Genomic DNA, 13,648 nt, shown 5'->3' on the forward strand with positions numbered 1-13,648 from the left:
TGGCTGACTGTGGGGGCGCAGCCAGCCTTGGGGGCAAACAGCGCAGGCTCGGGCACGTGACAGGGGGAGGCAGTCGACCTCGTGGGGTGTCGAGCGGCTGTGGGTGGGGTGGCTGCAGGCGGTGGGAGCAGCTGAGAATTCCTGCAGGAGGTCACGTGCTGGGGTCCTATCGGGAGCGAATCCCTTAGCCACAGGGAAGCCGAGGCTGGGAAATAGGACTTCTGGGGTGGACACCGGCATAGGGGAATCGGGAAAAAGCTCCCCAAGTCTCAGAAGGGGGGCACTGTCCTGGCACCAGCGGTTAGAGCGAATCAGGATCCGGTTCCGCTGCAACCCGGCAGGTTATGCAATGAGACCTGGGCAGGGAAGACAGATGCGGCACCTGCTCGTTTGGGGCGGGGCCGGGAAGCCAGGGCTTAATTCCGGAAACAAGGTCAAGCCGAGGGACTGAAAGCACGCGATGGGAGGACGTGATACTGTGCTCAGTAGCTTTTGGACTACTTTGCTCTAGTCACCTCCCAGACGACCCCCGAGACCCCCGGGGCTGAGATGGTCTCCCCTGTGGAGATGGAGGGGGCTCTGGCCACGTCCCTCTATCCTGAGCCCAGGCCCTTCTCCGCCCCGACTGGGGTCACAACTGGAAGGGTCCTGACCAGCTCCTCTCGCCTCTGCTGGCCTGATGATTCTGGACACTAACTGCAGCTCATCTCACCAGAGAGCTCAGGAGAAACAGGCCAGGTCTCTGCCCTTGGCAGTTTAGGCAAATCCAAGGGCTCCGTGATGTGCAATTAAAGAGAAGCCGGGCATTTCTGGGAGCATTTGCCTTCCACGTTTCTGTGAGTATTACCAGCGTTCTCTTAGGATGGCCTCACCCTGCTAATCCTCCCAACTGCTTTCTCTTTTCATTGCCTCCGCCTCCTTCCAGAAGCCCCCTCCCCTCCCCACTCCTACCCCAGGGCCCGAACAGGGAACTCCGTCCCTTCCCTTCATCCTTCAGCTTCTCTTCGTTTTTCATGTACCATTTACATGCACTATGTGCATTTTGAAATCGTGGGTTGTAACTTCTTACCTCCTATACAATTTGCCACTTTGTTCTCTCAGTCACTCCTTCGTAAGAATTTGCTGAGAGCCTGTTTCACAGGGCGCTTGTATCACAGACGCTGGGGTCAGAATATACACGCTAATTACAGTTCCCCACTCCCATCCACTTACTTCCCGGGTAAGAACTTTATGCCTCCGATAAAGACTTTTCCTCCTGTTTAAAGACAGCTTTTTACAGATTTTCGAATGCCTTCAACCTTTTAAACCTCTGCACCTGATAAAATTAAGGCTTTAAAGAGCTTACTTTTTCAATAAATCTTCGGTTTGAGGGTTGATAAAACAGAGAAGCAACTGAAAAGAAAAAAGAAATCTCGATCTAACACTAAAGCCTTTCCGTCCTGCAAGGTGGAATCCTTTGACCTAGATCTTTTAAGAGTAAAAGGCACGTGACTGTAAGAAATTCTAGGTTTTTCTTAGACTTCTAAGAGAACTGGTAAATATTGATCTAAAACCTTAGGTTCATTAGCCACTTTTATTTGATTTTCCTGAAAATCTGCCAGACAGAAAGTTCTCACTTTTACCCGCCTTCATTGGCATCCCCGGAGCAGTTTTCTCCACAGCAACCGAAAACGTCTCTGGGTTGAAATAATCCTCTCCTGCTTCCAATGCACAGTCAAGGAATTTTAAAACCAGAGGACTTTGTAATCACAAAATACTCTCCGAGATTTAGAAGGCCACAGAGCTCCAGAGAAATAGCCATTTATCTTTCTTCTAACGGTAAGCACTGCGTTTAGAAATGTTTGTAGCATCTTCTGTCATTTTTTAATGCTAACATAAGAATCTTAAACTCTCTCTCTCTCTTTTTTTTTTAAATCCTGAAAGTAATCCCAGTATCTTTGTTACTACCTCACAGTCATTATTAGGTCATTTCTGGGCCAAGATCTGACATGAGATGCTGTTAACAATTTGTGTTCCTTAAGCAACAGATTGAAGAGATTAATTTTTTTTTTTTTTTCAGAAAGCTGATTGGCTCTAACATTGTCTTTATGCTTTTAATGACCACTGAGTCTGTGGATTTATTGTGGCTCTTGCGGTCTTGAAACACTCTTGTTTTTCTGCTAGCTCGTACTTTTAATAAATTAAAAACTGGAAAATGACCAGTGTTTTCTGGACGTGACAATTTTCTTCCATAGTACCCTTCTTACCTAAAACCTTCTCACTCAGCATGATGTATGTAATTTGTTGAAATGTATTTTCTCAGGCACATCTGGGTGGCTCAGTCGGTGAAGCATCCGCCTTCGGCTCAGGTCATGATCTTATGGTTCGTGGGTTCAAACCCCGGTCGGGCTCTGTGCTGACAGCTCAGAGCCTGGAGCCTGCTTCAGATTCTGTCTCTCTCTCTCTCTCTCTCTGCCCCTTCCTAGTTCGCACTCTGTCTCTCTCTGTCTCTCAAAAGTAAACATTTAAAAAACTTAAAAAATGGTAATAATAAAAAGAAATTGATTTTCTCTTTATTTTTATTTGTTTACTTGAGTGATGAGAACCACACCTCACAGAGTTCTACATTCAGATGGGATACAATGAGGGTATTTCCTGTCCGGTTCCTGTGACTTGTACCCCGTGCAAGATAAACAGAGAAACTTACTCTTCCTGACTTTTTTACTCTTTTTTATTTTAGAAGGAGGCAGTGTGACAAACCTCTTGGATGTTCTACGGTTCAAAAGTCTCCAGCCATGATAGTTTCCTGCTGTTCGCAGTTGTAAATGACCTACAGACCCCCTACTGTTCAGAAACAGCTTGCCCTTGCAAATCAGCTTAGCCACCCAATTAATGAATCCTTTCAAACACGTCGCGGCCACAGTAATTAAGGCCTTCATTTCCCCCCTTTAGCACAGAAATTCCTCCCATTACAAGTTTACACGGTGAACGGCAAGCCACCCAACTCCATTAGACACTGACTTGAGGTAAAGGAAGAGTGGAAATGTGCTTCTGGACAAAGCTTCCGGTATTTTGGGTGCCATTGTTCCTCCTCCTCGGCCTTGTTCCCTCTACTGAGACAGAAAGACCCTCAACCCAGGACAGCGGCAGCACTTGGAGTCCAGGCCACCTGACGGAAGCGCTACGAGCTCTCTCTGCTGGCGGTCCCCCACCCCTGAACCATTCTGGAAGCCTCCTCAAAACACTGATGGAGAAAACTGGCTGCCCGCGGAGGACAAACGGAATGCAAGGAGATTGCCATCTGGTTAGTGTAACAGAATGGGATCAGGTACCAGGGAACGTTCAAGAAAGAGCAGTGGCTTCTCTAGCCATTTGCTTCAGTAAGGCAAACTCAAATGCGGTACCCAAGCGGGCCGTGCCTTGTGATGTCATGTCTCCCATATTGAGGATACGGAAAGTCATTTAGCGTTCTAGAAATAGTACTTGAAAACAGGGAGGATCTTGTTGTAGTAAAATGGTCATGTTCGTACAAGCCTTTCTATGACCCTTCTGCATGTTCAGAGGTATTTAGTTGTAAGTGTGAACTTTTTATTTTTAAGAGAGAGAGAGGAAGAGTGCATGCGTGCACAAACTTGGCGGGGGGGATGCCCGAGGAGGGGGGAGAGGGAGAGAGAGGGAAAGAGAGCAAGAAAGAATCTGAAGCAGGCTCCATGCTTAGTGCAGAGCCCAGTGTGGGGCTTGATCCCACAACCCTGGGATCATGACCTGAGCCAAAATCAAGAGTTGGACACTTGACCGACAGAGCCACCCAGGTGCCCCACAAGCATGAACTTTCAGTTCTTTCTTCTTTCTGATTCACTAATCTCCCCGCCCCCCCCCTTTGCTTTTGTGGTTGCCGTGAACTTGTGCGTCACTGGTTAGATACGATTTGTTTTTGATGGCATAATGATAGTACTATTATATTTGTCTAATGTTGAATTTTTTAAGTTTATTGATTTATTTTAAGAGAGAAAGCATGCATATGTATGAGCAGGGGAGGGGCGTAGGGAGATGGGGGCGGGGGAGAGAATCCCAAGCAGGCTCCACGCTCCACACCGAGTCCATCTGGGGACTCGATCCCACCACCGTAAGGTTATGACCTGAGCCATAGTCAAGAGTCAGATGCTCAACCGACTGTGCCACCCAAGCACCCTTAATGTCGGATTTTTAAGTACTTTAGCCTGATCGTTGATTGGTGTTTTCTAGTATTTTGCATGGTGGGCAGTTAATGAATTGGGTGATCACCCTCTTAAAAATGAGGTATCTGGGCTAAAATGAGGTCTGTGGCTCCTGTGGCCTGGGCCCACAGCCTACCCCCGGTTTGCCAGGCGACTCTTATGCCCTGGCTGCACCTCAGCATTGTCTGGGCAGCTCTCCCCAAATACTCTGTGGAGACTTCTTCCTCCATAGATGAGGTTGAATTAACTTGCCTGGGATGGAATTAAAAAAAAAAATTCGCTGCAGGCCACATGAATGTAACATCCACATTAATGTAAATTCAGCATTTAAGGTAGAATCAGAATGTCTCTGTCAGGGTAGGGGAATTGACAGGAGCCTCACCAGAGGTAGGAGCCCATGTCTTAATTATACCCAAAAATAGACAAAAACACTCTTCACCATCCCTTTCCTGACTGGCGAGATTTTTTTTTTTTCCAGAATGAACCTACAAATAAGTAAATGAAGACATGAGTGAATGAATGAATGAATGAATGAATGAATAAATAAATAAATAAATAAATAAATAAATAAATAAATCTAGTAGCTGCCTCCAGCAAAAAAAAATTTTGGCAGACTTTCTCAATCGTGCTTAGTTTTAGGGAAAACATTTCCTGGCCAAGTGTTTTTGTTTTTCGTGTTTTTTGTTTTTTTATTTTTTTGTTTTTTTGGCTTTTCTTTCTTTCCTGACAGAAGGGTCTGCTAATAGAATTTGTCTCTGCTCTGTGCAAACAGTGAATAATTCAATAATTAGCGAAATTCCCAAGGGTCCCCAGAGCAAACATGTGTTATAATAGGCAACCCATCTGTGATGACATTAATTTATATATATAGCAACATAAGACTTCCCCATGGAAATAAGTGGGAGTCATGTCTTATTAATGTCCTCTGAGAATTTGCTGTGGGGAAATGTTCTCCTCTAATGACATAAAGTACCTTATTAAGGCTGTTTGAATATTCGTCAAGCTAGGGGGAATGTAAACATGCAAAATTGTTCTATGTTCTGTTTTGTTTTGTTTTTCAGAGGGAGACACTGTTTTGCACTTTTTGTTTTCTGTGACATTATCGAGACTTTGGCCAATTTCGCTTCTGTTTCAGCTATTTTTATTCCTACCAAGTGAAACACAGTCTTTAATAGCTTCGCCCTCTTGCTGCTGCTATTTCTTTGTGTAAAAGACTGAGGTAAAAAAAAAAAAAAAGTCATGGGGTGGCCTGGGTGGCTCAGTCAGTTAAGTGTCTGACTCTTGATTTCGGTTCAGGTCATGATCTCACGGTTCACGCGTTTGAGCCCCGCCTCGGGCTCTGTGCTGGCAGTGCTGAGCCTGCTTGGGATACTCTCTCTCCTCTCTCTCTCTGGCCCCCCTTTCAAAATAAATAATAAACCTTAAAAAAATGCAAATTTCAGCTTTACTTGTTCAGAGGGCTACAATTCACCTGAATCACCCATAGGCAAGGATTCCATGAAATCTCTCTGCGTCATTCATAAAAAGCCGGGGAGAAACAGTGTCCTATTGATTTCACAAGCATCTGCATTCTGGCACAAGCCACAGGGCTTAGCTTGTTGTTGGATCTTTTGTGTCTTTTTAGGAACTTCGTCCAGTTAGAGGCAGGGTTTAGATTAGAAATTCTGTGGTAAAAAGAGGGCAAGGGGATGAGTTCATATCCCTAAATGTCTGAAAAAAAGAGGGAAGTGAGTGTCTTAAATTTGGGGGGGAGACAAAAAGTTTCCAGTTTTATTTCAGGCTTAGGTAAAAACTGAATGGGTGTGTGTGTGTGCGTGTGTGTGTGTGTAAATCAATCTGAACTATCTGAAAGCACTGTGCACTTAAATCCATTCAAACTTCAGCCTTTGAAAATGGACAGTCTTGCCTGATCGTGGCCTGGTTTCTTTTCAATGAGAAGGGTTAGACTGCAGTTTTAATGAATTTAATGAGGGATTAAGTAACTCTAAGAGAACAAATTCCACTTCAGTAATGGTGAGAACCATAACCCTCCATGAGTTCCAGAAGCGGTGAAGGGATAAGAACCTGGTATCTGGAGTCAGCCAGCCCTGGGCCCAAATCCTTGTTCTGGCACTTTCCAGCTGTTAGGTCACGCGGAACCTCAGCTTTCTCATCTGTAAGACCGAAGTGCCGGTCCTCTCCTCGGGGAGCTCTCTGTGAGGACCACAGGGCCACACGTGAACTAGCTGGGGCACGAGAACGCCAGCTGTCTCTGTGCCCTCACATTTCCTGTATGTTATGGACATGTCCAACGCAGCGCTTCTGGAAAATAAGATCCTCCTCAGCACTCCCTCCTGTCCCCTCCCCCCCCACCCCACCCCCACCAACTGTTCAGGGCTTGGGGTGTTTATTCAAGACCTCCAGGAGATTCTCAGACACATTCAGGGTAGAGAACCACTGCTTTAAGGTCCTGCATTTAATTCAACCTCCCTCCCGCGTTTGTCTTAACCTGCCGTGCGTTGAAGAGTGGACAGCATCGAGCTTTATCTTAACTTGTTGATCTAACAGGTTTCTTAACCCTTCTCAGTAAGACTTATCTCCTTGTCGGTCAGAAATGCCACAAAATCTGGTCATGGGTCCACAAAAAGCCAGTGCCTGCCATCAGCAAACACCCCTCCAACTCTTTGGCAGGAAAAGGAAGAAATATAATTTCCTTTTTATGATCAGTTCTAAGACAACCCTCTCCCCCCAGAAGACCTTGTAAAAGCCTAAGAACTTGAAAAAGGCCAGTGGGCTTATCCAGAACCCCAAATCAACTTTAAGCATCTTTGGATCTAAAAATTTTAAAGTTTATCAAGTCTGACAACTCCTATTAACATAGAAGAAAGATTTCCTGTTGCTTTTTGTTACCGAGACTCTCTCCTCGCATAAGCAATGAACAAAGCTGAATGCAGCAGCTGGGGGAGGTGATCTGATTTGGCTATTGGAATCCAGAATCTGTGCTTTTCTCCCCAAAAAACTTAGGCACCCACATGACAAGATTAAAAGGAAAATCGATGGATTATTCCTGAATGAGTCCATTCTTCTTTAACAAAGAATCACTTCACCAGGGTCAGTGCTTTGGATGGGTCTTGATGCCTATGAGGTGCAAGTATTTGCAAAATTGGACTAAACGTCCTCCCCCCAAAACAACCCAGCCACTGCTAACAGCTCTAACAACTGAAACAAATCTTGTGATGATGAACCGGAAAGTCCAGTCCACCATCAACCCCCATGGTGCTTTTTGTCATGTCAATGTCTGTTCGATTTTCTGGTGTTTCCTACCGTGTTCTTTCCTCAAGCCACTGTCTTCCGTACAAAGGTAACTTCTTTAAGAATCAGATGTCTCGGGGGCACCTTAGTGACTCAGGCGGTTGAGCAACCGACTTCGGCTCAGGTCATGATCTCATGGTTTGTGAGTTCAAGCCCCACATCAGGCTCACTGCTGTTAGCACAGAGCCCACTTCAGGTCCTCTTATCTCCTTCTCTCTCTCCTCCTCCCCCACTTGTGTGCTTCAAAAATAAATACACGTTTAAAAGAAGAATCAAATATCATAAAAGGGCAGAAGGTTTTCAATTCATGGTCATTTGATTCGCAATTGAGCTTTCTTCCAGCAGGTGTCAGAAACTTAAAGCAAAGTTTGGGCAACTTCTGTTCATTCAAGATGACTGAAATCTCTAGTCAGACAAAATGAGATGCTCCACAGGTATTTAAAACATTTTCAGTCAAAAGCAATTGACCTTCCATGTTACATGCTTTTTAGAAACCACTTCTGGAGCGAACATTGGTATGATTTCAGATCTTACCCTCTCCTCTGCTGCCCCAGGCCACATCCCTCCTATTCCAATCCTAGAAAGGTACATTGAAGAGGAACCACAAATGGACAGGGGTGTGAGGCACGTCAGATGGGTGAAGTGTAGCCATATACTCTGCTGTATGCTATCAACCGAGCTCTGGCCACATGTATCTGGTCAGGTGGCTTCACGGAGGTCCCATTTCTCGTGTCACTGATACCCTTTTGCCTACCTACTCAACCTCATCAAACAGTCTAGACAGCATTTGAAAGTCTGTCAACAGGAACTCATTCAATCTTCAAGTGGTAGTATGTTCTCTCATTGATTTATATTAGAGCCTTACCAATTACTTGGCCTCCCCATTGACCTCTTTTTCTTTTTTTTTTTTTAATTTTTAAAAAAAAATTTTTTTTAACGTTTATTTATTTTTGAGACAGAGAGAGACAGAGCATGAACGGGGGAGGGGCAGAGAGAGAGGGAGACACAGAATCGGAAGCAGACTCCAGGCTCTGAGCCGTCAGCCCAGAGCCCGACGCGGGGCTCGAACTCGCAGACTGTGAGATCGTGACCTGAGCTGAAGTCGGACGCTTAACCGACTGAGCCACCCAGGCGCCCCAATTGACCTCTTTTTCTATCAAACAGGAGGGAGAGAAAATTACTGGTTGAAGGGGTTGCACTTTCAGTACATAGGTGGGTCTACAGCTCAAATTCTTCATGGCCCAAAACAAAGAGATAAGCAAATAAAGCGAATCATTGGCATAGTGGGAATTAAGATTGGGCAACCACTATTAGCTTTGTGATTTTAGGTACATTATCTACCCTTTTGTAGACTTGTTTTTCACATATGCTACAGGTATACCTTCCTTGTAGAAGGAGGACATACCTCATGCTGGATCCTGTGCACACAAATGTACCCACGAGGCACCAAATAATTGAGGAATTGGTACTCTAATTCTTTACATCATTGCAGAAATAGTTGGTGACTTATCAAATAGGCTGGGGCCATTTTGTTTTCTATTTAAAATTTTGGAATCATGTTCTTACCATCAAAAAACTCATTATCTGACTTTGTCCAGAAGCGATTAGATTGAGGAATGCCCAAATACAGAAGGCGCTTAGCACAATCCTGGGCACCTGGCTTCCAGTAAAGGCTAGCTAATGCTATCAATAGTTTGGTTTCAGGAGGCGATATGTTACAAAGAGAGGCTTGATGACACTGTGTTTCAGTTGACTAACCTCCTTGAGTCTTGGTGTCAGCCCCGCCAATAGCTACCGACCCATGGACTTTTCTTGTCTGCTACTCAAGAAACAGAAATGTGCTGGGGTGGTTTCAATGGTGGAGCTTAATAGTCACATTGAGTGACTTGATGTGAAGCCGATGTCTCTCTTTTTGCCGAACTCTTACCCCATCGCAGTTGAGTTGGGGAGAGAACAGAACCTGTATGGCTTATGAAGAATGTGATTAATGCTTTGCTTTGGAGACAGATGACATGTTTCTTCCTGACTCAGATGGTATGTCCCAGATGTTATCTGGTGGGACACACAGCATCCATGGAATTAAGACGCCTGAAATTTCCACCTTAGAGAATAGATGAAAAGGTACCATCGTACATTGTCCCACATTGGGAAGAGTCCTTCTGGGGCTCAGGACAGGCATCCCTCCATGCCTTCATTCTGTGGCTGTGCCTCTGGGATCCTAGGAGAGTTGTCAGGAGCTCCCCACTATCTCTGAAGGAAGGCAGCTCCTGTCTTGTGAGGAGGGCTTCCCTTCCATAGCCCTGTGTGTATCTTTTTCTCATTGTCCCGTTACGTTACCCGAAACACCTTCTGCCACGCAGACTTCCCAGATTAGATGAGCCAGACGTCTTGCTGTGGGTGTAAAGCAAGTAAAGCGTCGTGGAAATATTTTTTAGCCGTTCTCTTAGGTAGGATAAAGGCGAGGCAGGTGGCGTTCGTTCATTCCATTCCGCACCTTGTAAGTGCCAGGGATTGTGCCAGATGCTGAGGATAGAGCCGTGCACGGACAGAACCTGGCCTTAATGGACCACTCGTTCTCGAAGGAAGAGCGAAAATAAACACGGGGAGAAAGCAAGTTTAGAACACTAGTGCTATGGAGAAAATAAACGTGATATATGTTAGAGCTGCCACCAGCCACGTGTGACCGTGGGCCACTTGATAACGTGGCTCATCTGAATCGACACGTGCTGGTAAGTGTAAAGTACGCACCAGAGTTTGAAGACTTGGCATGACGAAAAGAATGTCAAATGGCTCACAAATAACTTCTTAAAATTGTGATTACAAGTTGAAGTGATCATATCTTGCATATCTAGGTTTCAGTAAGACACATTACTAAATGTATTATTAAAATTAACTTCGCTTTTTCAAATGTGGCCACCAAAAAATTTAAAGTGATGTGTGACTCGCCTCTGTGGCGAGGGTTGTGTTTCCATCGAACGGTGCTGTGCTGGAGAACGTGGGACGGGGCGGGGGTCGGGGCTTTCTACTTTGGGTAGGGTGTGGATCCTCAACGGGGTATCTCTTTAAGCTGAGATTGGAGAATTGAGGGGAAAGGAGACCCGAAAGATGGTGGGAAGAGCTTGGTGGAACTGATGGAAAATCACAGGGGCGGAAGGTTAGTGAGCGAGGTGGAGAAAGGCTAAGGTAAGACAAGAGAGGTAGGCAGGCAAGAGCCAGACCAAAGAGAAAATTGTATGGAGCTTAGATTTCATTCGAAATGCAATGGGGTCCTTACCGTAAACGCCAAAGAGCCAACGGGTTTTACTCAAGGCAGCAGATGGACATCTGGAGAGAGAGAGATTACTCTCAGGGAATAAGGGCTCCCCGGGAGGGCAACATCAATGTGTAGAAGTCCAGCCACGACTACCTTATTTGAAGCTGGCTGTTAGACCTACCCGTGTTCCCCCCCATTCGTACAATAATAAGCACTGGAGATCTGGCGGGCGGTCGTTAGTGTTCTAGGACTCTTTGCTAAACTTTGTTTCTACTTTTGTTGTTTTATGTTTTGTTTTTGGCACAGTGCTTTGAACCAGATGCCCTGTTGCTAATAGCTGGAGGAGATTTTGAGGATCAGCTCAGAGAAGAAGTGGTCCAGAGAGTGTCTATTCTCCTCCTCTTTTACATTATTCATCAGGAAGAGATCTGTTCTTCTAAGCTCAACATGAGTAATAAAGAGTATAAATTTTACCTGCACAGCCTCCTCAGCCTCAGGCAGGATGAAGACTCCTATTTCCTTTCACAGAATGAGACGGAAGATATCTTGGCGTTCACCAGGCAGTACTTTGACACCTCTCGAAGTCAGGTAAGAAGGGCACAGGTCAGGTAAGAAGGGCACCTGGCCGTGCTGCTAAGAGACAGACTTGGAGCCCTGTTTTCTGTCACTTGTTTATCCCCATGACAGTCAAGGACGTCTAAGAGAGGTATTTGTGGGTTTTAGTGACGGGATGTTAAGTGACATCATTTGAAATTCTGAGTATAAAAGGGGGAAGGGTGATGACTAATGATTGTAAAAGGAGTTCTAGCCAGAAGGCAGGTGGGTGGTTGGGTGGGCAGGAAAGCCAGGTGACAGGACAACTCTCTTCCTGAACGTGAAAGTGAGTGATTCATGGCTTCCGATCGATCTCCAAGAACTGACCCACGGTGGGGAGGACGCGATGCTCTTTGCCTCGCCTTCCGGCCAGGGAAAAAGAAGACAGAACCGGTGTGAGAGAGGTGAATTTATCATTCGTTGCTTCACCGAAGAAGCAGCTTGCAAAAAGCATTATTCATGACAGTCAGCACAGACAATAGCTCTTCTGCAGCTTTTGATTTGTGCCGCACATGTTCAGGGGTCTCTCGAAGTGCTTTGCTTTCCTCATGGCTCCCACTGTGAGGAACCAGGCACCTGGTCCCTTCCGGCCTTCGTTACTGTTCCAGCAAGAGCTGGCCTTTCAATTACCTTCATGCCTTCTGCCTTGCGGTGGGGAGTTTGAGCAGATAAAGCGCTCTGGACGTAGGAAAAATTTTAAAGCCACATTTTCTTAAAGAATTGATTGAACAGTCACGAGTGCATTTTGAAGAGTGCCATGAAACCTGTTTTATTTTTCTCTCTTGAATTTTTCATTGACGTGTGTCTTTGAGCTGCTGTAACAAAAATGCCACAGACTGAGTGGCTTCTACGCAACAGAAATTTATTTCTCATGGTTCCGGAGGCTGGAAGTCTGAGATCAAAGTACTGGGCAGATTTGATGTCTGGTGAAAGCCCCCATCCTGATTCCTCAGAGACCATCCCCTCACTGCGTCCTCAGATGGCAGAAGGGGCAGAGGAGCTCTCTGAGGTCTCTCTCCTCAGGGCGCTAATCCCATTCCTGAGGACTTCACCCTCATGACCCAATCACCTCCCAAAGGCCCCGCCTCCTAACACTATCACAGTAAGTGGCAGGACTTCAACATTTGAAATTTGGGGGAACGCAGTCATTCAGTCCGTAGTGATGTATATGGGCGTATTTGGTTTTTGGCCTCAATTCTGGCTTCCAGGAGCCCAAAGGTGTCTGTGCGTTCATGCTGTGGCTCAACGACCAGCCGACATATCCTCCAACTTGCTGTAAAAACGTTTAATTTCTCTTGCGATTGGCACACAGGTGGAAAGACTGTTTCCTGAGGTCTTTGTGGGCATCATTTTGGTAACTCTCATCTCATGACTCTCCAAATAGGGCCATATTTTTGTGTCCACTTCCAACTGAGAAAACGGGTTCCTTTCTAGAATTCGGTTTCCGCTTCAATAAGGAAGTACGCCCACATACAGTTTCTTCAGTGCAACATCCATATGATACAAGATCGGTTCAGGTTAGCCGCTTCGAAGCAGACGGCGTGTACATATTCGAGGCAGATTTCTGGTTATCCAACACAGGCCGCAAACACCTGGGCCTCCAAGCGTACGTGAGAGCCAACATTCCGAGAACAGAATAAAATAATGCGAGATTATGCGTAGCCGTACTTTTTCCGCCTCTTCAGTCAAGAAGAATTAAGAGCTCGTAACCCTCGCTGGGCCTCGGACGGTTATCTTCTGGAGGAGAGCACTGTCTCCAGTTCCTGGGAAGGGTCCTTTGTTCGCTTGGGCCGGAATTCCCTTAGGAATCCTTAGTCACTCGATCCAGACTTGCACAGGAGGCCCGTGGGCATCTCACCGGAGGATGCCGCTGTCTCCGACTGGAGAGCGTGAGGCCGCAGACGGTGCCGCCAGACCAGGCCCGCCATTACCAGCAGCTCCAGGTCTTGGTCTGCATAGGACTCGGCCTCTGCAGGTGAAGCCACTAACAGCCACCCCAGGGGGGCCTTAACCAGCTCGCCAAGAAACAGCTTTACCCCGTAGTACGCTAACGCAGCCACCCTCCCTGATGGCCCAGAGTATAAACATCCCTCTATTCCTTCGTTCTCTTTTATCCAACCACTATTTTATCTTCTTGGCTCGGTCTCTTGCTCCCACCTCTTCCTGTTTTTCCCCCCCCCCCACTGTTTGCTCTTTCCATGGGAGATAAGCAGGGATCTCTACAGACTTCTCTGCTAGCCCTGACTCTTACGTGGAGGAATAATGGGTCGGTATCGCCATCATACAGTTGACAAACCCAGAAACCTGAGCCATT

At 46.1% G+C, this 13,648-nt stretch overlaps 1 protein-coding gene across 3 annotated transcripts in view; it reads left to right on the plus strand.

The window, feature by feature from the left end:
• Positions 1-3,001: 3,001 nt before the first annotated feature.
• The window catches only part of SLC39A12 (solute carrier family 39 member 12), an 83,668-nt gene continuing 73,021 nt past the window's right edge, over positions 3,002-13,648 (plus strand). For all 3 annotated transcript variants that reach the window (XM_042948369.1, XM_042948370.1, XM_042948372.1), the window contains exons 1-2: positions 3,002-3,283; positions 11,047-11,328. In XM_042948369.1, coding sequence (XP_042804303.1) covers positions 3,023-3,283; positions 11,047-11,328 — 543 coding nt within the window. In that variant the 5' untranslated portion in view covers positions 3,002-3,022. The remainder of the gene's footprint in view (positions 3,284-11,046; positions 11,329-13,648) is intronic.

The sequence above is a fragment of the Panthera leo genome, chromosome B4 (genome assembly GCF_018350215.1).
Source record: "Panthera leo isolate Ple1 chromosome B4, P.leo_Ple1_pat1.1, whole genome shotgun sequence".
NCBI lineage: Eukaryota > Metazoa > Chordata > Mammalia > Carnivora > Felidae > Panthera > Panthera leo.